At 52.1% G+C, this 24,638-nt stretch overlaps 7 protein-coding genes and 1 pseudogene across 8 annotated transcripts; 5 read left to right on the forward strand and 3 right to left on the reverse strand.

Annotated features, from left to right (window-relative positions):
• Positions 1-379: 379 nt before the first annotated feature.
• On the reverse strand, positions 380-2,449 carry M431DRAFT_317814 (hypothetical protein). Its single transcript, XM_024914276.1, has 3 exons — positions 2,039-2,449; positions 1,749-1,910; positions 380-1,674 (listed from the first exon to the last, which is right to left on the reverse strand). The coding sequence occupies exons 1-3, from the start codon at positions 2,310-2,312 to the stop codon at positions 659-661; spliced, it is 1,452 nt and encodes a 483-aa protein (XP_024768833.1). The 5' UTR covers positions 2,313-2,449; the 3' UTR covers positions 380-658.
• A 1,298-nt stretch (positions 2,450-3,747) lies between these two features.
• M431DRAFT_513190 (hypothetical protein) lies at positions 3,748-4,304 on the forward strand. The gene has a single exon (XM_024919973.1). It carries the CDS (start codon positions 3,787-3,789, stop codon positions 3,979-3,981), a length of 195 nt encoding a protein of 64 aa, XP_024768834.1. The 5' UTR covers positions 3,748-3,786; the 3' UTR covers positions 3,982-4,304.
• Positions 4,305-5,409: 1,105 nt separating this feature from the next.
• On the reverse strand, positions 5,410-7,341 carry M431DRAFT_98396 (hypothetical protein; the record flags this gene model as incomplete). The annotated part of the gene is made up of 1 exon (XM_024925040.1): positions 5,410-7,341. The coding sequence occupies one exon, from the start codon at positions 7,339-7,341 to the stop codon at positions 5,410-5,412; it is 1,932 nt and encodes a 643-aa protein (XP_024768835.1).
• On the reverse strand, positions 7,340-7,944 carry M431DRAFT_545666 (annotated as a pseudogene; the record flags this gene model as incomplete). The annotated part of the gene is made up of 1 exon: positions 7,340-7,944. A coding segment is annotated over one exon (346 nt), but the record flags the coding sequence as incomplete, so codon positions are not given.
• Positions 7,945-9,846: 1,902 nt separating this feature from the next.
• Positions 9,847-12,820, forward strand: M431DRAFT_513194 (hypothetical protein). The gene is made up of 3 exons (XM_024919974.1): positions 9,847-10,569; positions 10,635-12,367; positions 12,419-12,820. Exons 1-3 carry the CDS (start codon positions 10,324-10,326, stop codon positions 12,528-12,530), a joined length of 2,091 nt encoding a protein of 696 aa, XP_024768836.1. The 5' UTR covers positions 9,847-10,323; the 3' UTR covers positions 12,531-12,820.
• A 3,836-nt stretch (positions 12,821-16,656) lies between these two features.
• Positions 16,657-18,019, forward strand: M431DRAFT_98330 (hypothetical protein; the record flags this gene model as incomplete). The annotated part of the gene is made up of 5 exons (XM_024925035.1): positions 16,657-16,783; positions 16,881-17,599; positions 17,660-17,749; positions 17,818-17,937; positions 17,999-18,019. 5 exons carry the CDS (start codon positions 16,657-16,659, stop codon positions 18,017-18,019), a joined length of 1,077 nt encoding a protein of 358 aa, XP_024768837.1.
• Positions 18,020-22,259: 4,240 nt separating this feature from the next.
• On the forward strand, positions 22,260-22,622 carry M431DRAFT_500547 (hypothetical protein; the record flags this gene model as incomplete). Its single annotated transcript, XM_024917929.1, has 1 exon — positions 22,260-22,622. The coding sequence occupies one exon, from the start codon at positions 22,260-22,262 to the stop codon at positions 22,620-22,622; it is 363 nt and encodes a 120-aa protein (XP_024768838.1).
• A 976-nt stretch (positions 22,623-23,598) lies between these two features.
• Positions 23,599-24,508, forward strand: M431DRAFT_98233 (hypothetical protein; the record flags this gene model as incomplete). Its single annotated transcript, XM_024925018.1, has 2 exons — positions 23,599-24,201; positions 24,260-24,508. The coding sequence occupies 2 exons, from the start codon at positions 23,599-23,601 to the stop codon at positions 24,506-24,508; spliced, it is 852 nt and encodes a 283-aa protein (XP_024768839.1).
• Positions 24,509-24,638: the final 130 nt, after the last annotated feature.

A 24,638-nucleotide genomic window follows, 5' to 3' on the forward strand; every position in this document is an offset into this window, starting at 1 on the left:
TTTTGCCCAAAAAAAGTTGCCGTACACCCGAAATTCCCCGCCGTGTTTGTTTGCCCCCCCTTCCCTTCCTTCTCCCTTCCCTCCTCCGTGTGTGTGCACATTGCCCAACATATTCAAAAGAAAATATATCTCACCCAAGATAGTATAAGGGGTGAAAATCGTCCATGACGAGAATCCAAATTCGAGAACCCTCAGTCCAAGCTTCCCATTATAGCTCGTTCTCATTTTTGGGACTCTCACGTCCAATCCATAGCATCTCAAGCTCATTTCGCTCAAGTGTTACTCCGTCCTTCGTCTCAAGAGTTTCCCGATTGGTAAAACTTGATATCGCTTTACCAAAGGGGTAGTAGTGAATTCACCTCATTTGGCCTTTATGCATCAGCCCCGTTCCGGCCGCTTGCAGCGTCAGAATAAGCTGCAGCAGAAACGCACGCAGCATACATTACCAGGGCATGTCGTTTTCTTCGTACTTCTCTTCGCCGCGGCCTGAATTTCCTTTTTGCTTTCCCTTTTCCCCACCAACTCCAATGCGCCCCCTTCCAAGTATATGTCACAACAGCCCAACTCGCGGATAATGAAACAAAAGCCTCTCTACCAGTGTCATTCGGAGACACTTGTGAGTATGCCCATCAAACCAAAGCGTGCCTTATTTTCCTCTTCAGATGATGCCTCCCGGCGGATCGTAGCCCGTTGAAGCTCCTCTTGCTGGGTTCATGCTCATGCCGGGAAGGTCGCCGTCTACCTGGGCACTATTTGTCTTGCGCAGCATAAACATGGGCTTCTTGCCTTCCTTATCCAGCTGCTTAAACAGAATCAGAGGCTTCTCATCCATGCCGAGGCAACGCTCCTGGTCGCCGTAGACAATGTACAGAGCGTATTGGTCCCAAGGTGCATTGATCTGATACTTCTTAAGCGCAGCCGGTAACACCTTGTAGCATGGGTCGTCCATGCTTACTCGGAACGACTTGAAGATTTCGACAGAGTCTTTAGGATTGGGCGTCTCGGGAACGGGCGTCTCTCGTCGTCGAATCGACCCGCCACCGGCCTTGTCTCGTGAATTGTAGCCGAGATCTGGTTCGATGAATGTCGATCGTACAGAAGGGGTCGAGTTATAGGATCGCGAACCAAGAGTGGTTCCGCTCATGTGGTTCATTGGGGATGTCGGTGATGGCATAACAGGGGAGGGGTATCCGGTCGTGGAGACAGAGGGGGCGCCGTTCATGGCAGCCAGGTGCGTCGATGACATGACTGCCCTCTCTGCCGCGCTGGACGGGTCCAGTGTCTGTTCCGGCATGATCCGCTGGTCGTGCGTCGCTTGTGTCGGCGAGTTGCTCTTGGGCGTAGCTCCTATCAGGATTCGTCGTTGTGAGTACTGTCGTTTCACGCCTCGATCGCCGGGCTGGGCTCCAGGAGGCGTTGGTGCGGGCGGAGAGAGGGTGGCTTCGTATGTGTATGCTTGGCTGGGCCCAGAAACGTTTGGCAGCGGGTGCTGAACGTCCTTGACAAGCCGCAGCGCCGGCAGCATGTCCTCCCTGAGGCGCTTAAAGTCTTCGTTCATCCGCCGCAGGTCCTGCTCCAGTAGGCTCATCCGCTCGTCTCGCAGCCGAAGCTGTTCCACTAGGTGTCTGATGTCTTTGAGCGTTGCTGTGGCGTATTGGGCTTCGGCATCGGCGGCTGCAAATTCACAAGTCCAGCAAAGTCAGTCATGGGCGTTCCCATTATCCAGAGGGCAAGATGGGAGGCTTTACAAAGTGGTAGGTAGTGATCGCTCTCAATTGGGATATCTTGAGCCTTTTTGACGTCGTAGACGCTCTTGAGAATGGTTAGACGGTGGCCCACACTGGCGATGCCCATGCTCTTGAGATCGTCATGCAGCAGAGCAACCAGGGCCTCTCCAACAATGTCGTTTTCTGTATAACACCATAACGAATCAGCCAATGTCCCCAAGCAAAAGAAGAAACCACGCCGTCGTCATCGTAGTCGTCGTCGTCATCATCATTCTTGCACTGTAAATCACACCGTCAAATTGCATGCATACCTAGAAATGTATCGGCATACTGCGGCAGCCCGATGGCACTGATGAAATCCGCGCACTCCTCGGCCGTCCACTCGGTAATAATCGTCTCGGGCAGGCGGTCCATGCTGCTTCGATGGCCGTACGTGGTGGGCGTGTGCTCGGCCGACGTCGACAGCTCGGAGCCCATGGGCGACGTCTCGGAATCGCCCACGGGCGAGTGGTCGCCCAGGTGATGCTCGTACTCGTCGTCGGCGTCCGACTCGGCGTAGCCCGTGCCTCCTTCAAAGCTCATCATCGTGGGCGACGCCGCAGGGCTGCGCGAGGTGCCGTGGCCAAGCGTCTTCTCGCTCTCTCTCGCTTTCTCTCTCCCCTCTCAGGGCGCAGGTTGGTTTTCGTTTTCGTCCCCTATTTGACGCTGCTCTCCCTTTTGTCCAACCGTCCCGTCGCCGCTACGACTCTTTCGATGGAGGAGTTGCGTTGCGAGATGCCCTCTTCTTTTTTCCTTGTTTCTCCTGCTTCGCTTTCAGGGGAGTTTTGAGGGCTGCGTAGAAATTGAGGCACCAGGTTCGAATGGGGGGGAAACGAGGCGTGCGGAGGCGAGCAGAGCGCCAACGGGCGGCTAATGGATCGATACAAGGCGCTCCGAGTGGGTGGCCGGACACAAGAAGACCCCAGTCAGCAGCAAGAGGGAAGCCGAAGCAGAAGCTGGACAAGGCGGCGATAAGGTCGAACAAATACTCGCAGAGCCTCGTGGGTTCTTGGTCTTGGATCGTCGCAAGCTGGGGAGGAGGGGCACCAGGAAAGACGAAACTCGGGAACTCGCGTTGAACCCCCCAAGGCTCAGTTCGCAACAAGCCCAAGTGTCAAATCTCGGCCAATAAATGCCAGCCGACAGGCACAAGGCACAAGCACCAGCAAAGAAGGCACCAGCACGGGCGGCGGGCTGCGGGTACCAGGTACGCCCACGGGGAGCCGCCACAGCTTCAGGTACCGGCGCGCGTCAGTGCAGCCGCAAGTACAGGTACCCCCCCGGGACGAGGCATGTGTCCGTTACAAAATCCGTTGGAAGAGAGCCCTGGAGCCAGGCGCTAAGTCCACTAATGCGAAGGGCCATCGAGACATCGGACACCAAGAGGCGACAGGTACAAGCGCCGCCCACCACGGCCTTGTCACTGCCCATAGCGCCGCCGCGGCCGAGGTACGGCAGCCATTGTACTGCAACCGCTTCCATTACAAGCAAAGCAGCCGTTTTAATTGCGCCAGGGCACGAACGCTGGGCGGCGCCTCTAGCCCGATGGGGATTGGCCTCGTACCATGCGAACCTCCTGTCTTGTGGCTGAGCCGCGGGCAAAGAATGGATTTGGATGTTTTGCTGCTGTTATTATTATCAAGGTGCATGCACATGACGTGCAGGTGTTGTTGATACGAAGTAGCATTTGATCCATTGGTCTTTCAAGAGATAGCATAGACCTGTGTTCTGTTCTATTTTTACTTTTTATCGTGAATTCCTTTGATGGAGAGGTAGGTACACGACCCAGTCTTAGCAGACAAAGGTACACCAAATTACTTCAACTCCACCAGCATGAGGTTGCATTTAGGATATCCAAGTCAGACCACTGTGAATAGCCCGGCTAAGGATTTAAGCTGCCTGCTAGCCCTCATAGTGCGTCTACCGAGCCAATAAATCACCGAGCAACGTGTGGACTGAGCAATTGAGCATGTACCGTACCTGAATGCATACACCTCACCCACTGCAGGGTAACAAAAACATGTGCCAACCGGCATCAAACATCAACATCACCTCAGCTACAACACGCCTACAATCAAATCAATTGAGCATTCAGTCTGGGTTCTCGCACTTATACAAACCCCCAACCAACACAAACATCCCCGTCAATTTCATCTCATCTCATCTCATCTCCTCCACAATCCATCCAATCCATCCCAACGCCCATCCCATCTAAACGAGCCCGCCAAGTTCCAACACACACACAACCCCTGCCTCATACACTCGCCTAAAAAAGCAAATCCAAACCTTGAACCCCCAAACAAACACCACAGCATCTTTCTCAGTCAAAAAGAAGAAAAGAAACTGCAAATCTCGCCTAACCCCGCGCCCGCAACCCGCCACATAATACTACATGCAAGGGCAAAACCCAAAAGCCAAAAAAAGAAAAGAAAACCTCCCTTGCAGCACCACACACATCCCCATCCTCAACTGTCTTACATTCGTAACCACATACATCCCCCATCCCGAGCGGTTCCGAAACGAAAAAAAAAAAAAAAAAAAAAAAAAAAAAAAACAAGTAAAACCACACACACACACACACACACATATCGTAACTCGTATCATCTCTACTGCCTACCTAATTCGCAAACAAGAAACACCTCCAACACGCGTTTCATCCTCCAACCCCCTTTGGTCATGGGTCATGAAACCCCAAAACCCTCGTATATACTAAAACACTCAAGATTCATGTTTTCCCCCGCACCCGCACCGTCGCGTTTCAAAGCCGTCCATCGTTTCGTTTTTCTTTCTTCTCTCTCGGTGCTGTACTGTGATGGGGGCGTCTATTAATAGCATTGCATTGCAGCTACAATTGACATACTGGAGACGTTAAACCTGTGCTCGTACCTGTTTCCACTGAGAAGATGGGCAACAAGGCTCGGACACATTCTAGCTCGATACATTCGTGGCCTACATCTCCGGGGCATCACAAATCACAAATGACAACACACTCAACACTGATAAGACGAGCCGTCAATTCTCCACGTTCACCTTCATTAACCATCTTAGACGCGTTCTGCACACTTATATATTTACAATTGTCAAGCCCACCCCCAGAAAAAAAACACCTTATCCGCCCTATATATCCCGCAATCCCGCCCGAATATCCCCAACCCGTTGGCCGCTCGACTTAAAGCCGGCAGCCTAGGCAAGTCGTTTCCGAGCCCCGTTCCGGTATATTAGAATTCGCCCTGCAGTCATGATCCCTGCAGCTTCACATTCAATCATGGCCGCTTTTTGTCGGGCATGGTCACATTAATTATGTAATAATACGGCTCGCGCCAAACCAGAGCTGACCACAAGACTCTGGAGCATCGTAAGCTCAATTAGTCGAACATTGGAGTAAAAATAGTAATTGGTCTTTTTTCCTTTGATATGTGATAAAACAAGGAAGAAAGAGAGAGACGCCGTTTGTTCATCTCCCAGGAGCCGGACATGAGCTTCAAAAAAAAACACTTTGCGCCTCAAACACCGAGCCGTGGTTTTTCCTCCCCGTTCTATGTGTCTTTTCTTTGATGGGAGGGAGGGTTCAATATTGAGTTGCCCACAAATGTCATTGGCTGTAGAAAAAGAAAAGAATAAAAAGAACCAAAAGACAAACCGCTCACCGGAGAGGGAGCTTGCAGTCAACGACACCTCGTCGAATGACGTCCTCAACCTTCCATCGGGGGGCCTTGATGGGAGTGCCAGTGTTCTTTCTCCACTCAGCCTCGTCTTCTGGTGCGACGCCCTCGGGCAGAGGGTCCAAACCGCCGGCAATTCCAGTGGAGTACTTGAGCTGGAGAAGGTCGGCAACCTCGTCACAGGCAATAAGCATTCGGTCGAGGTCATCCTTGTTGTGGGCAGCAGAGACGCAGAAGCGAGCACGCGAGCTGATGAGCGGAGTGGCAGGATAACCGACGACGACGACGGAGATTTTGCGGGCAAGCATCTGGCGACTGAAGGCAGGCATCTTTCCGGGGTTGTAAAGCAGGACGGGGATGATGGGTGAGTCGTCGTGACCAGTGACAATCATGCCGAGACGCTTGAGTCCGAGACGGAGATAGCGAGAGTTGAAGGCAATGCGCTTCAGGCGCTCCTCGCCCTGGCCGGGGCAAATATCTCCGTTGATCAGCTTGAGGGAGGCAAGAATCTGCATGAGAACCGAGGGGGCAGGGGCCTCGCCAAAGATGGTGGAGGCGTTGGTGCTGCGGAGCTTGTCAATGATGTGCTTCTCCGCAGCAATGTAGCCTCCGTTGGCGCCGAAAGACTTGGTCAGAGTGCCCATGAGGATGTCGACTTCCGAGGTGTCAACGCCATAGTAATCGCAAACGCCACGGCCGTGGGGTCCCAGGGCACCGATGGAGTGAGCCTCGTCGATGAACAGGTAAAACTTGTACTTGCGCTTCAGTTCCAGGATTCCGGGCAGGTTGACCATGGTACCTTCCATCGAGTAGAGACCTTCGACGACCAAGAGAATCTTCTTCCAGGGGCGGTGAGTCCTTGGCTGGCCCTGGGAAATGGCTTCACGAAGAACACGCTCGAGGTCGCCCATGTCGTTGTGCTTGAACGACTGAATGACAGCACCAGAAAGACGAGCACCGATTCGGATAGAGGCATGGTTCAGTTCGTCGGAGATGATCAGGCAACCCTTGGACACTAGTGCAGGGAACGTGCTGGAGTTGGTGACGTAGCCCATGGAGAAGACCATGGCGTCGGGCTTTCCAACAAAGGACGCAATTTCCCGCTCAACTTCGAGAGCCAAATCAGAAGTGCCGCTGTCAGCTCGGGGGCTGGCAAAGGTAGCTCCGTACTTCTTGACGCATTCCTCGACGGCATCGGCACAGGGACCCTCAGACTGAGCAAAACCGAGATAGTTGTAGGAACTCATGTTTAGCGTCTCAGTGTAGGTGCCAGTGTAGCGGTAGGTGTAGTTGTAGTCGTCCGACTTGCGGTCCTTGAGGGTGATGAAGCGGCCGGGGACGCCGACAGTGGTGCGGGCAAAGCAGTCGTCCAGACGCGTCTTGAGGCGTCGGGTGTAGAAGCTGTCGAAATCATCATTGAGGGGAGCGAATCCATTGTGAACCTTGAGAGGCAGATAGCGCTTGCGGTCGCCGAACCGCTTGCCAAAGAAATCACGAACGTGGCCAAACAGAATGAGCGCCAAGTAGCTCAGGTAGGTGGTCAAGAGATAGTAGTACGGAGGCTCGTCTTCAATCGGCCGCTCGAAGGGCTTCCCCGCGGCCTGGCTGGTGTACAAGTGCTCAGGAGAAAGCAGCGGGCCAAATTGAGCCTCGACGCGTTGCCGTCGCTCCACCTCCTCGGCCGACTGAGGCTTGAACAGCGTTGTGGTCGGCTCGACGGTGTTGGACTCACCAGTCGCAGTGGACAGCGAAATGGTGGGTAGCGACACCGTCGACGGCGAGATGGTGCTCATCTGGCTTTGATGCATGGTGGCCTGGTCCTTGGACTTTGGGCTGGACGAGAAGAGCTGGCTCAGTCGGTTGGTCTTTGAGGTTGAGAGACGTCGTTCGCCAGTCTTTTCGGACGCTGACATGGCAGACTGGCTGGAGGAGAAGGGATTTGCAAGCCGTCGCGGCATGATCTCCTCGAGGCTTTTGCAAACTCAAAAAAGAGAAGCCGGCTCGTGGGGACTTGGCGCCTGGAGAGAGGAAAAACGAGGCGGGTTAGCTTCAATGGCCAATGAGAGCAAAAAGCGAGCTGGGGCGAAGATGAATGCGTGATGGTGGATCGAGGGATGTGTGTGCAAAGATTCTTGGGTTTTCCCTTTTGCTTTTTCCCTCGCCCAAATTCCTAGGCGCCATGCTTCGCTGGAAGCTCAGGCCTTTGGCAGCGGCTGCGACAAAACTCAAAAGCTACGGCGCGATGCGGTGTGGCCACAACTTGCTGCTGGGCTTCACCGGGCGGCGCCACTAGGCTTCGAACCGCCGTCGGTAAAGCGTCTCGATAGCATCGAAACAAGCTTTCCAACGAGGCTCGCGTCATGCCAATTGCAGGCGATTTTGCAGCCATAGATGGGCCAGCTGCTGGAACGAGGTCTTTGGAGGAGGGGCTTGAGAATTGGGGAAGAAGATGGGACTGAAGCCCCCCCAAGAGACGGATTGGATGTGAGGCTGAATTGGCGGGATTTGAAACAAATAACAGCGTAAACCTACCAGTTAGAAAATCAAGGAAACAAGAAACAACACCGAAGATGGTGCTGCAGTGCTTCTCGCCCTGACACGACGCCTTCTTGAATCTGCTCAATGCCTCGCACTCGGCTCAGCAGGTGGACTGATTTGCAGCAGCAGCAGTAGCCCTGTGGCCCAACAAAAATAAAAAATTGTTGTTCCAAGGGCAATATCCCAGCTCAGTGGAGATGCAGCACAAGGACACCACGCGACAGACGAAATGACCACGATCGCAGGGCCGGCAAAAGCAAGAAGCAGGTTGAAGAAGACAGGTTTGGGCTTGGGGGGAGTTTCGGCTGGGTAAGATGAATTGGCGAAAGGGGGTCTTTGACGAACCCACAAGGCCAATAAAATCGAGTCCTGGCCGCGCGACCTGGGAGCCACACGGGCAAGGGAGGGGGGAAATAGAGAGACAGGCCGCCAAGATATAGCGGAAACAGCCCGTTGGAGCGCTTTTTATTTTATTTCCCTCTCGCCGGAGCTGTCGCTTTGACTTTCTCTCTCACTCGCTCGCTTGGATTCCGATTCCCTTGCATTGATCTCTTCTCTTCCGCTGGGCACAACCTGCGGCGCCTGCGGCCAGACCAAGAGGATCCAAAGAGGGACCAAAGAGGGACCAACGAGGGCCGGGACAGCCAAGCCGGAATTCAGGAGCCCCCAAGCGATCCGTCTCGAACAAGGGCAAAAGTGGGCGTCTAGCTTGTCCACGGGCACTTAATTTGGGCCTCTGCAACTCTTCTGCCGAGAAGTGTGGATGGGCCCTACTGCTACTCAACTACAGGTACAAGTACGTCGGATCGCCCGGGCTTACTGGTGCTACAACGAGTACTAACTGGTAGACAATGCGAATCTCGGCCGATGCGTCTTTGCAGCTGATGAGGTCATTCGAGCCGATATCCTCCAAGCGACGACCGTTAGGATCCTTGCCTCTACGACGGTTGCCGGCCCTGGGTGAAGCCGTCTGACTAGCTACATACGAGAACATGGACTATTGCCACCCGAGATGGTCTCTTGAAAGGCAGCATAGACTCCAAGTCAAGTTAAAGAGATGAGTGGCTCGATGCTTCTCCGTTGTCGCAGTCCAAGCAAGGTCGCATTACAACCTCAACGATCTGCAAGGGGGCAGCCGCGCGATGACATTTTGCCGCGATTTCTCTCGCCCGTGAGAGCAGCCCCAAAAAAAGGGGGCGCTGACACCAAAAGCAGAGCTGCCAGTAGCTGCGAGCTGAGAGCTGTTGGAGCACAGCACAGCACAGAAGCCGAGTTTCGTGATGCTAGCCAGAAAACTCTCCGAAGATGCCGGACGCAACAGCTGATACCTAGGTATGTACTCCAGCTACTTTAGCATCTCGACAACTTCAATTAGTATTCTCGCATGGGGCAGTGATTGTCGCTTTAGATTCGCTTCAAAGTTTCAACCCCAGCTTTTGACTAGAAGAGCAAGGGACTCTACTCTAATTCCAAGTGTCTTGCCTTGCCTTGCCTTGCCTTGTCTTATCCGAGTTGTACATGGCAATACTGTATGTAGACGGAACAAGTGCCAGCGAAGCATGCAGTGCGACCTTGAAGTGACACACACGGACTTGGTCCTCCGTACGTGTATTTCCCTCTGCTTTACGTGTAATCGACTTGTCACCCACGCCAACAGTGTTAACCTTATGGGTCTTTGACTTTTGTCCTATCACCTCATCCTGGTAATTTGTGCCCGAGGTAATAGTTTGAGACGGAACGGGGAAACACAAACCACCAAGAGAAAATCAGCCCACGCTTGAGCAATTTGCCCTCTCCGGAATATTGCCGGCAGTGAAAAAAAGAGCATTGAGAAAAATTCGATAAAAATCTTCAAATCTCTACTTTGGCCTCGGCATCTGCGTTCCGCTAAATTAAGTCCTAGCCTAGTGCACATGCTAAGGAAGAAGCCATCAATCTTCTCTTCCTCTCTCTCTTATCTTTCCCCTAAATCCATCCAAACTTGACTAGTTCCGCACCAGCCACGCTTTGATCCTTAGTCATCTCTCACTCTGCTCAGCCACTGCTCCAGCCACAGATTCTCGGCTTCTAAATCGCCTCGCAACCATTCCAAAATAGAACCGAGGGTGCCCGCGGGTTGCAACGGGCCATGATGGAGGGGGACCGCAAACGCAGCCGATTCGGCAGTTGGGCTAGAGATCCCCAACCGTTTTCCGGTCCCTGAAAGAACTATTTGATTATTCTTGGGGAAAATAAACAAGGAGAGACCCAAATCATCAATTGACTTCATCTCTTCGCTTCTCGTGCTTGATTCTCTTCCTGGACCTTGGCTACGCGGATAACCATCTCGATTCTCGAAGACGAAAGACACGGACGCCATGGGGGAGTCTATCGACCGCGACAATGCCTTCGTAGGCGTCACTCCCAAGGCAAAGGAGCTCTGGAGACACGCTGAGCCTGCCTCGACGCCCATGTGGCAGTTTCTCCAGACGGTCAATCAGAAGCACAATCTGCATCTCACCGGATACCCAGACCTGTACAAGTGGTCTGTCGACAATGTCGCCCAGTTCTGGGACGAGGTGTGGCAGTTTGTCGGCATCGTCTCATCCCAGCCATACTCACACGTGCGTTTTCATCTTCAGCCTCGTTGAACGAAAAGCTTGAGTAGTTAGTTAACTGACCAAATCAGGTCCTGCCGGCTGATGCGCCCATGTTCCCTCGTCCCGACTTCTTCGCCGACTCTCGCCTCAACTTTGCCGAAAACCTCCTCTTCCCTCCCACGGACAAGCCTCTTGACCCTTCCTCCACCGCCGTAATCACCACCACCGAACTCCCTGGCGACTTGCGATCAACCACCTGGGCTGAGCTGCGCGAGTCGGTCCGCCAATGCGCCAATGCTTTGCGAGCCGAAGGCCTGAAGCCTCACGACATTGTCGCGGGTTATGTATCCAACCATGTAGAGGCTGTGGTTGCGATGTTGGCGGCTGCTTCTCTCGGCGCGATATGGACGGGCATCAGCCCTGACAGCGGCGTTTCTGCCGTGTTGGACCGATTGAGCCAGATTGGACCTCGCATTCTGTTCGCCGACAACGGAACAGTGTACAATGGCAAGGAGTGGTCGAGCACATCCAAGACAACAGACATTGCCGCGGAGCTTAGCAAGATGGGCCTGCAAAAGGTCATTGTCATCAACAACATCAAGGGCGATCTGGGCATCAAGGAAATCGAGGCTCACGGCATCGCAGCTGTTGAATACCAAAGCTTCCTCTCCAGCGCCTCATCAGATGGTCTTACATTTGAACAGCTGCCGCCATCACACCCCCTCTACATCCTCTACTCAAGCGGTACCACAGGTCTCCCCAAGGCAATCGTACACACTGCACTGGGAACACTTATCCAGCACAAGAAGGAGCACATGCTGCACTGCTCCCTGACCTCGTCTTCGAGCATGCTCTACTACACAACCACTTCTTGGATGATGTGGCATTGGAGTGTCGGAGCGCTTGCTGTCGGAGCCAAGCTGATTCTGTACTCGGGGTCACCTTTCCGACCCAACTCACACATGTCCATTCCCCGCGTGTTGTCAGACCTCAAGGTGACCCATTTCGGCACCTCAGCAGCCTACCTCACAGCATTGGAGGCCAATGGAGTCTATCCTGTTCGTGATTCAAGCATTGATTTATCCCACCTGGAAGCCATATACTCTACAGCGTCACCACTGCCGCCGTCCACCTTTTCTTTCGTATACGAAGCCTTCCCGAAGACCATTAATCTTGCCTCCATCACTGGCGGCACCGACATCATCTCTCTATTCGGCGCTCCTTCTCCTCTCCTCCCCGTTCGCGTCGGCGAAATCCAGTGTGCCGGCCTCGGAATGGCCATCAAGGCCGTCGACTCCGTCACTGGCGAGGATGTTCTTGCAGGAGAGCCTGGCGACCTGGTTTGCGTCAAGCCCTTCCCCTGCCAGCCTTTGACTTTCTTTGGCGCCAAAGGTGACGACAAGTACAGGGCCGCCTACTTTGAGCGTTTCGAGGACGTGTGCGGCGTCAAGGGTGCCGTGTGGCATCACGGCGACTTTGTCAAAATTCCTGACCCTAAGACGGGCGGCCTGCTCATGTTGGGCAGATCCGATGGCGTCCTGAAGCCGGCTGGCGTGAGGTTCGGTTCAGCCGAGATTTACAACATCTTGATCCGGTTCTTTGCATCCGAGGTTGAGGATGCCGTCTGTGTAGGGCGCCGACGAGCAACGGACACGGACGAGACAGTTTGCCTGTTTGTTGTTCCGACACCCGGTCACGAGTTCAACGACGACCTGAGAAATAGGATCAAGCAAAAGATTAAGAGCGAGCTCAGCCCGCGTCATGTTCCAGGCGTGGTGGAGGAGTGCGGAGGCGGCATCCCCAAGACGGGCAACGGCAAAAAGTGAGTTCGCAATTTGAGAACATTATGGTTCGTTTTCTAACATTGTCATAGGATCGAGGTTGCCGTGAAGCAGATTCTTTCGGGCATGAGCATCAAGACGAACGCTAGTGTCGCAAACCCCGAGGCTCTGGAGTGGTTCAAGGAATGGGCAAAGACGCATTAATGGGATTGAAGCATGATATAAGTTGGATTCTGGTTTGAACCGTAGCATGATGAGCAAAGAGGAGATAGAGACGGCGAGTCCCTTCCGGGACCAGCTTAATAGTATACCAAGAAGAAGAGCTGGATGAACTAGAGCGTTGGATATGGAATTGAGGGAACAATGATGGATGATATAACATGCTCAAATTGAGGACATCTCAAACACAGAGACCGCCTTGCTGAATGGCATATTTATTGTCTTTGAGAGAGTCAATTGACTTTTGAACCGCGAGTCTCGGCAGATAAAAGCCATCACACCTCGTACAACACATTCGTGACGTATAAGGATCTTTCAAATCCTACATTAAAACACCCAAACTCTGAACAAGAAGACCCGATTAATTATAATTACATCACGCAGCCATCAAAAACCTCCCGCTGCCAGTAGCGCAAAATACCCCTGGTATTGAACAAGAGGGGAAAAAAGGACATCGTGCCATGTTTAAAGTGAGGACGAGTGAACGGACAGCACAGACAACACGCAGGTACATGTAAAGACAGCGCAGGTACATGTACACACGGGATGCCACCGCACCAAGCCGCGGCGCTTGTACGGATTGAATGCGGCACTACTGCACTGCGACTCGCCGTTGATACGGGGGGGCAAAGAATGGTGGCATTGAGGATGGAGTGGTAATCATCCATCTCGGACATGTACGTACGGTACGGTACGAGTGTGTTTACGGGCAGGTCTCTACCTATATACGAGACAGTACAGCACAGTATTACAGGTACTACGATGATGAGTTGTCTGATGTCTGTCTGAATGTCTGTGTGTACTCGTACTTGTAGGGATGGTAAGACGGGTGGTTAGTCTGATGAGGGCCATCGAGATTCGTTGATGCGGACTGCTGGATTCGGGATAGGACACAAGGGGGAGAGGGAAACAATACCGAGAGGGCGTGACTTGGGCTTATGAGAGCGTGGGGAGACCGGAAATATTGGCCGTAAGATTGACTTGCAGTGCTCCGTACATACAGAGGGTCGAGAGAAGCGCGAAGAGTATTGAAGATACACAGTACAAGTTGGTCTTGTGGCAGCAATGGAGGTAATACAGGACTAAGAGTGGACGGCATATTTCCATGTTGTTATATGTCGACAGCCGATTGAAAGACAGACCAACTATTCACACAAAAGCATTGACCCCAAGCCAGAAAAAGCACACACACAAGACAGCCCATCCCGCGATACACGAACAAAACGCCCAGACACCACCAAAAGAAAAAAGGAAGAAGAAAAAAAGGTACGTTCCCGTCTTGGAAACACAGTGCGGCCGTGTTGGAGGGAAAGCATGAAATTGGAGTATCCGCACGGCAATTCGGACAAGGGCCAAGAAAAGAATGGCTTTGGCCTGTTCCTGTTTCTTTGTACTCGTACAAGGTGGTTTTGCGTGTAATGGTACCTATGTACTCGTATGTGCTGTTTTCTTTCGGTGCTTTTGCGTCTTTTTGGCTCTAAGGTCCGGGGTTAACGTGTAACAAGTATATCAACATATTGTGGCTTTTAGTATGGCTCTACTTGTTGTACATCTTATGGGTAGTGGCACAACTGTGAGCGTATATACGAGTACATCTCTTCTGTATGCTCTATTCCAATGCAATTGCTGTTTGTCGACAACTTCAGCTCTCTCGCCTCTGTCTACTCGTACTGTACTCTGTTAATTGCTCGCAGGGCTCTCCCCCCCAAGTCGAATGATTTCACCCCAGGCCGGGGTCCAGGATGAGTTGCGGATCGGCTAGTGCAGAGCAAAACGTCTTGGTACTAGGCCGGGCCAGAGCTGCGAGTAGAAGGTGGGCTCCGGAGCAGGGAAGCGGGTCGCCGTAAATTGCGTCCTTGGCCAGTTCTGGGCTAGCAGGGCAGGTAAGTAGGATTTTGGGATTTGGATTTGGAGGAGCAAAGATGAGGATGAGGATGAGGATGAGGATGAGGATGAGGAGAGCAGAGGTGAGGGTGAGGGTGATGGTGATGGCGAGAGCGCGGGATGGAGGATGAGTCCAGTCCAGTCTTGCTCTGCCCTGTGCGCCTTGTAAGGAAGCCGTTTGCGCGCATAAAGGATGGAATTTCCATCGCCTTCACTCGTACGCTGCCCCAGCAATATTACTCGCAATTCCCCGTATCAAGGCCTCGTCCAGGCTAATCTGCTCAGGGGGGGCGAGCTGCAGGGTCACGGCCAGTGGCGTCAACCGGACCTAAAGGAACTACGATGCGTTAATGCTGCGTTATCGAAGAGATGAGAAGCCCGTTGGCCTGTTCCTTGAATAGATTGCCCGCTCTGGTTGGCCGGCAAGCAAAAAAGGCCGCGGAAAGCTGCATCTCAGAATGTACGATGGAAGCACGATTCACCAGACCAAACGGAGTCCACGCTCTTCGTGTAGCGAAGCGTCTTTTTGTTCCTGGCAAGGGAGCATCGCATTGACCCTGGTCCGTCTCTCTCTGTGCCCAGGCCAGAAACGAAGAGGCAATGGAAGCCTGCACATGTTCTTTGGGACAACGCGACTCCACCCGGTCTCCTTGCCCCTGATGTTAAATAACCAGGCATGAATGATTACGAGCCAGCCTAAAGAGACGGAGAATCTGCATCTCGAGAAGGGCCTCGCCTAGGCAACACAGTGGCATTTCGCACTCGGCCGCCACTGTGCCGGATTCACGACATGAGCGCCTTGTTAGTGCTCAATGCCATCCTGCAGCTCGGCAGCTTGTGCGCGTCACGGTACTGTACTGGAGCGTTAGCAGCGGCGACGGCGTCCCTTTTGCGTTTGTCTGGACTGTACTGTGGTTGTCGTGATCAAATTAATTGAATGCTTGGAATGTGAGGTACGATGCATTGAAGACAACGAGGCGGATGCAGCCGACAGACAGAGAGAGGCTATACAGTACTAGGTAGCACTACCTGACACCTGACTTTCAAGCCGCAGAAACGAGGCCGCCCGTCTCATCTCATCCCGCCAGCCTGTAACATTGGACTCTCTTTTTCGCATTGACCCTGGGCTATTTCCCAGAAACCAGAACCGCGGGCCATGCCATGACGCGCTTAGAAATAGAAATGGAAGCGCTGGAGTAGAAATGGAAACGCCCGGATGGAAAGGAAAAAGTCACACGGATGGAGTGACTGGCAATTTGGAGCCGGGCAGCGCATCAGTCAGATTGTGTCTGAGCTGCCTTTGCACTGCGTCGCTTCGATACTTGGACCGGCTGCGTCGCTAGAGGCGGAGAGCAAGTACCTCCTAGACAGACTCTGAAGAGGCGGGCGCTAGTAATTCTGACCTGCCTTTCCCCTTACAGCACAAGTGCGGGCATTAGCAAGAGAGCGGATGCATGCAATGAATTGATTGAGGCCATTCAATTTCGTAGTCTGATCTGGACGGATATGTACAATGATCAAATGCTGCAACTACTTATCAGGCAACAGGACATCAATTAAAACTGTACTCTATCGGGTCATGCACAGCGATAGTACTCCATGCTGCTAGATAGAGGCTGGCTAACAAAGAACCCGGCCAACCTGAAGAGTGTCTCGATTCTTCCAACACACCATCAATCCCACCTCATCTTCAGCTCCTAGCGCTGGGGCTCAACTGGCCTTAGCACCTCGCCCCGGCCCTGAAAAAGCGCGGTACCAGTGCCAGGCTCTCGTCTCTTCGTCCAGCGAGTTGAGCACAGTTGAGTCCAGGGCTCCACCCCGATCAGTTCAGGTTCGGTTCAGTCCAGTGTAAGCTGCCGCTCAGGCTCATCAAGTCAGGGCCTCACCTCGCAGCGCAGCCCACCGTCAATTTCCCAAAAAACCCGCCCCAGGCACCCCAGCCCGGGACTAGAGCGCACCAACCCCCCTGGGATAGGAGCTAACGTTGCTGTACCTGTAGCTCACTTGAGTCCAGTTCCATTCTTCCTGTCCCTTTGGCTTTTCCCCCCCAACCCAACCAGAGCCAGCGCATTCTCTCCTTCTCCTCTCCCTCCGCTCTCCACAATCCCAACCGTCGTCAATTCGATTCCCTCCCGACGACGACGCCGCCAAAACCCGCAGCTGCTCCCCATCGCCATCGCCCGCCCATTTCTCGATTGTCGTCGCCCGTCAAACCGTCGATTTCGCCATGAATTCGCAGCCCAACGATGTGTCGCCCGAGGCGATGCAGGCGCGCATCCAGCAAGCGCGTCGCGAGGCCGAGACGCTCAAGGATAGGATCAAGCGGAAGAAGGATGAGCTGGCCGACACCACACGTATGTTGTTTTTTCTCTCTCTCCGCGTCTCTCTCAATCGGTTGTTTCTTTTATTTTCCCCCTGATTTCGCGATGCTAACTCGATGCTTTTTTTCAGTCCGGGCTGTCGCTCAGCAGGCTCACGAGCCCATCCCCAAGAACCAGCTCATGCGGGCGAAGCGGACGCTCAAGGGCCATCTGGCCAAGATCTACGCCATGCACTGGTCCACAGACCGCCGACACCTCGTCTCAGCCTCGCAGGACGGAAAGCTCATCATCTGGGACGCCTACACCACCAACAAAGTCCACGCCATCCCCCTCCGCTCATCATGGGTCATGACCTGCGCCTACGCCCCCAGCGGCAACTTTGTCGCCTGCGGTGGTCTCGACAACATCTGCTCCATCTACAACCTCAACCAGCAGCGCGACGGCCCCACGCGAGTGGCCAGGGAACTGTCTGGCCACGCCGGTTACCTATCCTGCTGCCGATTCATCAACGATCGCAGCATCCTCACCTCCTCCGGTGACATGACCTGCATGAAGTGGGACATTGAGACTGGCCAAAAGGTCACCGAGTTCGCCGACCACCTTGGCGATGTCATGAGCATCAGCTTGAACCCCACCAACCAAAACACCTTCATCTCTGGTGCCTGCGACGCGTTCGCCAAGCTCTGGGATATCCGTGCCGGAAAGGCGGTGCAGACCTTTGCAGGCCACGAGTCTGACATTAACGCCATCCAGTTCTTCCCCGACGGCCACTCTTTCGTTACGGGATCCGACGACGCCACCTGCCGGCTGTTTGACATTCGCGCCGATCGCGAACTGAACCTCTATGGAGTGCGTAACATCCCGCTGCCTTGGAACCTTGACAATTGAAATGCTAACATGCCAATTTAGTCTGAATCCATTCTTTGCGGCATCACATCCGTTGCCACCTCCGTGTCCGGACGTCTCCTCTTTGCCGGATATGACGACTTTGAGTGCAAGGTAAGTTTACATCGCGATGAAACCTTATTTTCCCCCGATGACATCTGATGCTAATTCGTGCAATCAAGGTCTGGGACATTACACGAGGCGAAAAGGTTGGCTCGCTGGTAGGCCACGAGAACCGTGTGAGCTGCTTGGGTGTCAGCAACGACGGCATCAGCTTGTGCACAGGTTCATGGGATTCTCTGGTAAGTTGGCCAAGTTGCAACTCTTTTTTTCCAAACTCGACGTGACTAACCTCCTCCGCAGCTCAAGGTTTGGGCTTATTAAATTGCCTGCGACTGTGATACAGATGGACTTTTCTTTCGCATCTGCCGATTCAAGTCTAATCCGTGACTTTTCTTCACCATCCGCATTCAAACGATTATATTACCCGCCAATTTCGGACACCCGACTACGCATATCTGGCTTGCGAATACTGGCGTACGCAGGACGAAGTGACGAAACGTGCCCTACTTACACCATTAACTCTTTTTATTTATTTATTTTTGGCCGCTGCATGAGCCCCTCGTGGAGGCATCTCAATCCCGATTCTTTCGGCGACAGTCGGAAAAGGAAACCGGCCGACTTGATACCTTTTGTTTCCCCTTTTCCCTCTCTCGTTATTATTTTCCTTTTTTTTCTTTATCTTTTTTTTTCTCCCGCCTCTGATCCCAAAAATTCTTTGCACAATAGTTTCTGCGTTTTCTGATAAGCTCTGGATTGTTGGCCACGGGCTGGGTGTATTACTTGATGGTTTTTCTATGTCTTCAGTTGCCTCTGTACCGCGTTCCGGCTCCCTCAGCGGACACCTTTTTTTTCTTTAAATATGCCGGTCGAGCGAGCTTTAGTGTTTTTAGAAGGGCGCGCATATAACAGAGCTACGAGAAAAAAAATTCTGGAGAGTAAGGGGGGAGAGGCTTCTTTTGGAGAAGACTTAAATGTGATGGAGGGAGAAGGGAGGGATGTTGATGTGGTTAGGGAATGGTAGGGATGTTGGCGACTTATAACAAGGAGCAGATCAAGCTTCCAGATAATACAGTACGATGATTCAACAAGACCGGGTCACATTTTCTTTTTCTTCTGCTGGGATATTTAATGACCACGTGCGAAGGCTGAGAAGCAAACCACAGAGCGAGGTGAGGAACGGGAGAAACGAATTGGAATGAGGATGAGGGAGCAGTTGGAGGAGAGGGCACGCCGATACCACTGGGGAGGGTTCGTCTTTTTTTATATGTTTTGCATTTGTTGGGCTGAAAGTGTTTTTTGTCATTATGCTGTTTTGTTAATATGTGGTTTTTTTTTATTGAAATGAGATGTTCTTGCATTTGTTGTAATGTGTGCTGGATGAGGGATCTTTGATTTGGGATTGAAGAAGAAGAATAAAAGTCGTTGAATATTATTTGTCTTGGTTTGGCTTGATGTGATGTGATTTGTGGTTGTTGACAGGATATGTTTTGTGGTTGATCTGGTGTGAGTTTATGGCTATTGATGTGCTGCAAGTTTGTGGTTGATGTGGTGCGTTTTATGGTTATTGGTATGATGGAAGTTTGATCACAGGAGGTTTGATGGAAGTTTAAACGCAGAGAATCGACTTGTTGAGCGAACGAGTGAGATGTTCATTGGTAATTGGTGAGTTGAATGAGCTGATGATGTAACTAACTCTTGTCATGGAGTAGAACCAGTTAGGCTGACTTTGTGTGAGGAAGGAATGCGTTTTGGGCTGAAACTCAAAATTCTGAAAGGGTTGACACTTGATGATGTTGTTAGATGTCAGGTTGAGAATATAGGGATGTGGACTTTGGAAGTATCTTGATTGAGCAGGATGTTAAGGCTATCTCTCTTGGAGGATAATCGGGTAAGAGTAGAGAAGGGTGGAAGTAGAGTATTGATATGTTTATTTGATATGAATCAAGAGTTTACTTTTTTGTTTGCTGCGTCCTGTGTTGAGAGAGACTTTGTTTTCAAAGGTATTGTGTGAGTATGCTGCGAGAGTGGTTATTTGTCTTGCCAATTTTATAACCGTTTGTGTAATAATTAGATCGTGGTATTAAGATGTAGTTTAAGTTATGGTAGCATTATTTCACTGTCTTTTTCCACAGACCGTATGAGTAACACGTCGTGAAGCAGAGAGCATCATCGATATGTGAGCAGTGATCAGATGACTACGGACGACCTATGCATGGACAACAAGTCTAACAGACCAAGAAAATTCTAGAAACTCCCAACGGCATTCTAAATATGGCTCGCTGATTTGTGACAGAAGCTCAAAACGCGCGTTGAAGGACTGGGATCCTTGGATGGCCCGTGTAAGTTTTGGATGTTGATCCGTTGAGCGGATGGGCAGTGTCGGAGTAGGAAATGACGAAATTGATGATGCTAGTGCTGAGAAGAGAGAGCACTGTTGTTTGGATTGACACATGTAGGCCTACAATTAGAAGATGTGGAATTGTGGCAAGGATTTATATATAGAGATGTTAGGTGTTGGACATGGAGATGACGATTGGCGAATAGTGCTGTGGTGATCAAACACGGACTTTACAATTATTATAGAGGCTCCAGAATGATGTAATTCTAGTAAACGTAAGAGTGATCTGTGTATCATGGTATTAATCTACCACTAAATCGAGATGGCACAAAGTTGACTCAATATAGCCCCAGGGTGTTTGGGTGTGTCATTATGAAGTCGTGGGTGATTTACACGATATGATTCCAGATAGTGGATTAAAATATGAACAAAACAGCTTGTAACTTGTTAAGAAAAATGTAAAGTAATACGTCATGCTCCCTCTTGGGGCATAGAAACAGCTGTAAATCAACAACAGTCTTGCTGACGTTCGTTTGTGATCGGGTGCTAGACGATATAAGCAGAGAAGAATTCAAGATACTTCACTTCCCTCATTCTCATACTGCACTTGAGACTGCTTACCAAGTAGTCTTCCTATCCAGCCACATCGATTGGTCCATTTATAAGCGATGAACACCTCAAAGTCAGAAGCGTTCCAACTACGACAAAAGAATTGCATCATGAAACCCCACAACTCACAATATCAACGCACGACCCGTACTAGGTACAAGATCACACGAAAGACGCCTCACATCTCTAGCCGAGCTGAATAGTCTCGGCCTTCAACACCGAGAGCAATATGCCTTCCTTCAATCAGGATCCGACACTGCGAGTCACAGCCTGGTAGCATGTAAGTCCTAAACGCCTTGCACAGAAGAAAACAAGCAAGCGAAGAAATCAGGATGAAGCAGCAGCCAAGTATCTGAGGGCGTCACGCCTACGGTAGTCAATGCTATCGTCCTCAATAGAAACAAGAGTTACATCGCGCAGCCAAAGAAGCTTTCGTATCCGGACTCTTGCAGAAACGCATCTCCATTTGTCCGATGCAAACAACAGTCGATACTGGTTGGCCCCCAACGGTGAAAATGGCATCATTATTTAGAAAAGTCGTTGCGCTGCGCCACATTGCGTTTGCCTTTTCCATCCTCTATTTCTTGGCCGCGAAAATACAAGCAGAAAATACAAATAAAAGATGGGAAAAGACGAGGGTCAAGTCGTCGCCCGGAAAATGACCAATGGGGGGCCTGGAAATCGTGGCAGCACCAGCTTAGATATGCCCACATTACGCGCTCAACTGGACCAGGGGCCGAGATTAATTAAACAGGCTTCTGATCTGCACGAGAAAGATGAAACGGATTCTGAAACAGCAGGCATGAGTTGGCCTTGCCTGATGGAGCCTAGTCGAATGTGCATGGATTAAGCGTAAGACAGACGTCGTGATCCCGGCATTGTCCTGGTCCTGCCTCTGGCTCTGGGCTGGGAAGTGCCGAAGACTAATATCAACTGCTAATGTGAATGGCTCGGCAGTGAGATGGCCTGGAGGTGGCGGTGAGAATTGCAGATAAGATGAATTGTTGAATACGGCCTGAAACCGCGAGCACAAGCATCTAGTTGTAAGCTCAACGTGGGTGCTCTCCTTTTGTCTGCCGTCGAGATGTCGATGCCAAGGAGGGTATTGCAGATGTGTTGTTGGCCATCAGCTTACCACTGCAGAGATCCAAGCAGTCATCCCGTGCGTAGGCACAAGCCCAGTAAGCTGCTGCTCCCAATGGACCACGTCAGCATTGCCGTCAACCGAGTCTCTCACCGTCTTCCAAGATGGAGATGCTGTAGGGCTCGCCCAGCAGTCGAAACATACCGCCTGTCTGAGCCCCCCTCCAGGGCTTTTGCTAGCCGGCCTACTCGTATCTCGTACACGGCTATCGGATTGGTATGCCTCCTCCGAGCTGGTTCGTCATGCGCATGAAAAGGCTGTAGCGAGCAAGACTCAGCCGCCCAATCACGAATATCTCGGGCATCCTTGTCCGCCCAGGAATAGGCACACCACTCGAAATTAAGCTGCCATGCAAGACGTGGCATGCGGGGAGGGTCCCAAGATCCTTCCAAACATTCCAGACAGCTTTCCATCCAGTCAGCCTGAGCCATGTGGTGATTTCCCAAAAGGCGCATAAATCAGCGGAGAAAATGTCATCTCCGTCAGTGCAATGCTTGCTTGTGCATTTGGGGCCGGGGCTGGTCGCAGATCCGGTTCTCATCGTAGCATTGACAGGCAACACAAGACTCATTAGAGAGGCAAAATCAACTGGCTTCGGTGCGAGGCTCAGCCGTCAGTCGTTCGTTTTTCTTAGCGCCGGTGGTTCGACGAGGAGCCACATGTCGGACCCCCGGCTGTGGGAGGAGAAGAGCATGGCAGCTCCTGGGGTGCAGCACAAGTGCGAGCATCGTGGGCGTCATTCAGCAGTTTGGCATGACCGCATTGGCCGAGTGATGGCAAGAGAGGGCGAAGAGGGCAAGGATGGCCCCTGTCATCACAATGGGGGCGTTTGATCACTCTTCAGCCTCGTCGAGAATCAATGCTGCCATGAGGACGGAGTAGTCCGTAGAGAGTCTAGACGTTGGGGAGTTGAGCAAGGGATTCGGAGCTGAGTGCTGTGATGTTCTTGGTATTGATTCAGCTGATTAGTAGAGATGAGTATCCATGTAGCTGCTATTTCGTCGTAATTCAGCTTGAGGGGTGAGAAGATGTTATCATGCTGTCGCTGTAGAATCAACTGAAGCCTCCATCAACTTGTTGGTGTTGTAGGGCTCAATCGCTGCATCAAGCCACCAAAAGCACCATCCAAGCGCCAACAACCCCCCGCGCGCCACCTTTTCTACACCACCTTCTGCCCACACTTTTGTCGAGTATCGTGCCTTATGCACATTCTATCCACCACAACTCCGACTTCGCCAATCACCATCCCGGTCCTCTCCTCGTCCTCGCCTCCAAACCCGCGCCAGACTCGGCACTGCGACCGCTTGATCTCGTGCTGAGCCCTGCCCTGTTGGCCCTCTGGATCCTCTACTAAAAACCCCTGGCAGCTCGCATGCTGGATCTGCCTGCTGAAACCGCTTGTCGCATCAAAAAAGGGGGGCGTGCGTCTTGTCAGGGGCCCCGTCTTGCCGTCCACTCGACGCTCTCTTTCGCTCTCGCCGACGCTTCTATTTCTTTCACTTCTTCGCGCCTCTTCGCTGCTTGATCCGAGCGTCTCTGTCTCAACTAATCACGACCAAGAAAACGACTCTTGTCGTCTCACCCCCTTGCTGCTTTTGCTCCGCTCCTTCGAGAAACGCGCTGCACGAATAGCCAGTCAACAGTTCCCACACGCCCCTCCCTCACTCACACGTCGTCGGCTCACTCGACAGGACTGGCCAAGTTCGTTTCTACTCTACCCGCTGGTTTGAGCTTACAGAAAGACAACAACGATCCCATCTATATAACCACCCTCAGTCACCCGCTCGTGCCCGAGCCTTTTTGCCCAATATGACCACTGAAGCACAAGAAGAATTCGACAAGCTTGTCGCCAACAATACCCATCGGGAAACCCTCCACCCTGAAGATCGTGACGACGCCGACTCCCACCACGGATCCGACGTCTCTGAAGAAGAACAATATCGCAACGCCAGAATCGAAGAAGCCATGAGAATGCCTACCGCCGCTGCTGAGCTCAGACTCCCCCCCGTGTCATTTGACAGCGGCCGTTCTACCGGTGTCAAAGGCGTCATTGCCGATGCCAGAAGCTATGAATCTGCCCGCAAGACCAAATGGAGAAACCGAGCCATGTCCGTTCGCAAGAGCGTCTTTGGTGCCCCCCGCTCAAGCGACAAAAACAGCGAGAGCGAGAGTGAAGAGGCCATCTTTAGCGGTGGTGACGACGACGAAGAAGAGTTCTTGAGCCAGTGGAGAGAGGCTCGGAGACAGGAGCTCGAGAAGGAAGCCGCCGGCGCATCTATTCGCACCCGAAGGACGAGCCCCAGCACGCGGATATACGGCCGCATGGATGAGGTGGACGCCTTGGGATACCTAGACGCCATCGAAAAGGTCAACAGAGATACCACTGTTGTTGTATTTGTCTACGATCACGAGGTAAAGAGTCTTGCCGTACCTAGCTTGATATGACAGTGTTCTAACATTAGTTGTCTAGAGTGAGGTCTCCTCAGCAATCGAATCAGTGCTGGTGCCGCTGGTCAAGTCTAACACGTCGGTTCACTTCGTCAAGGTCCACTACGAGGATATTGAATTCGACAATGCCGCAGTGCCTGCCATTCTGGCCTACCGAAACCAGGGAGACCTGTTTGCCAACCTGACCGGTATTATCGAGATGATGCCAGATGACGAACACTTTGGCCCCGAGTCCCTGGAAAAGGTCCTCAAGAAGCACGGCGTGCTGTGAGCGCTGATTCTGCACATAATTTGCATACTATAAATCATTCTGCATCTCGCATGCCTCTTTATCTCTTCATTTTTGTACACCACTATTAATCAGACGGGCTTGCTCCGCTTAGAAGAAAGAAGGCAGCCTA

Source organism: Trichoderma harzianum (assembly GCF_003025095.1).
Source record: "Trichoderma harzianum CBS 226.95 unplaced genomic scaffold M431scaffold_20, whole genome shotgun sequence".
Lineage (NCBI taxonomy): Eukaryota > Fungi > Ascomycota > Sordariomycetes > Hypocreales > Hypocreaceae > Trichoderma > Trichoderma harzianum.

What these genes read in the sequence shown, in the direction of transcription:
- M431DRAFT_317814 (XM_024914276.1), bottom strand. Translation starts at nt 2,312, where the DNA reads ATGATGAGCTTTGAAGGAGGCACGGGCTACGCCGAGTCGGACGCCGAC. An exon ending in GTATGCCGATACATTTCTAG is followed by an intron (nt 1,911 to 2,038) that starts GTATGCATGCAA and finishes GGTGTTATACAG; the next exon opens with AAAACGACATTGTTGGAGAG. An exon ending in CGATCACTACCTACCACTTT is followed by an intron (nt 1,675 to 1,748) that starts GTAAAGCCTCCC and finishes GTGAATTTGCAG; the next exon opens with CCGCCGATGCCGAAGCCCAA.
- M431DRAFT_513190 (XM_024919973.1), top strand. Translation starts at nt 3,787, where the DNA reads ATGTGCCAACCGGCATCAAACATCAACATCACCTCAGCTACAACACGC.
- M431DRAFT_513194 (XM_024919974.1), top strand. Translation starts at nt 10,324, where the DNA reads ATGGGGGAGTCTATCGACCGCGACAATGCCTTCGTAGGCGTCACTCCC. An exon ending in CATCCCAGCCATACTCACAC is followed by an intron (nt 10,570 to 10,634) that starts GTGCGTTTTCAT and finishes TGACCAAATCAG; the next exon opens with GTCCTGCCGGCTGATGCGCC. An exon ending in AAGACGGGCAACGGCAAAAA is followed by an intron (nt 12,368 to 12,418) that starts GTGAGTTCGCAA and finishes ACATTGTCATAG; the next exon opens with GATCGAGGTTGCCGTGAAGC.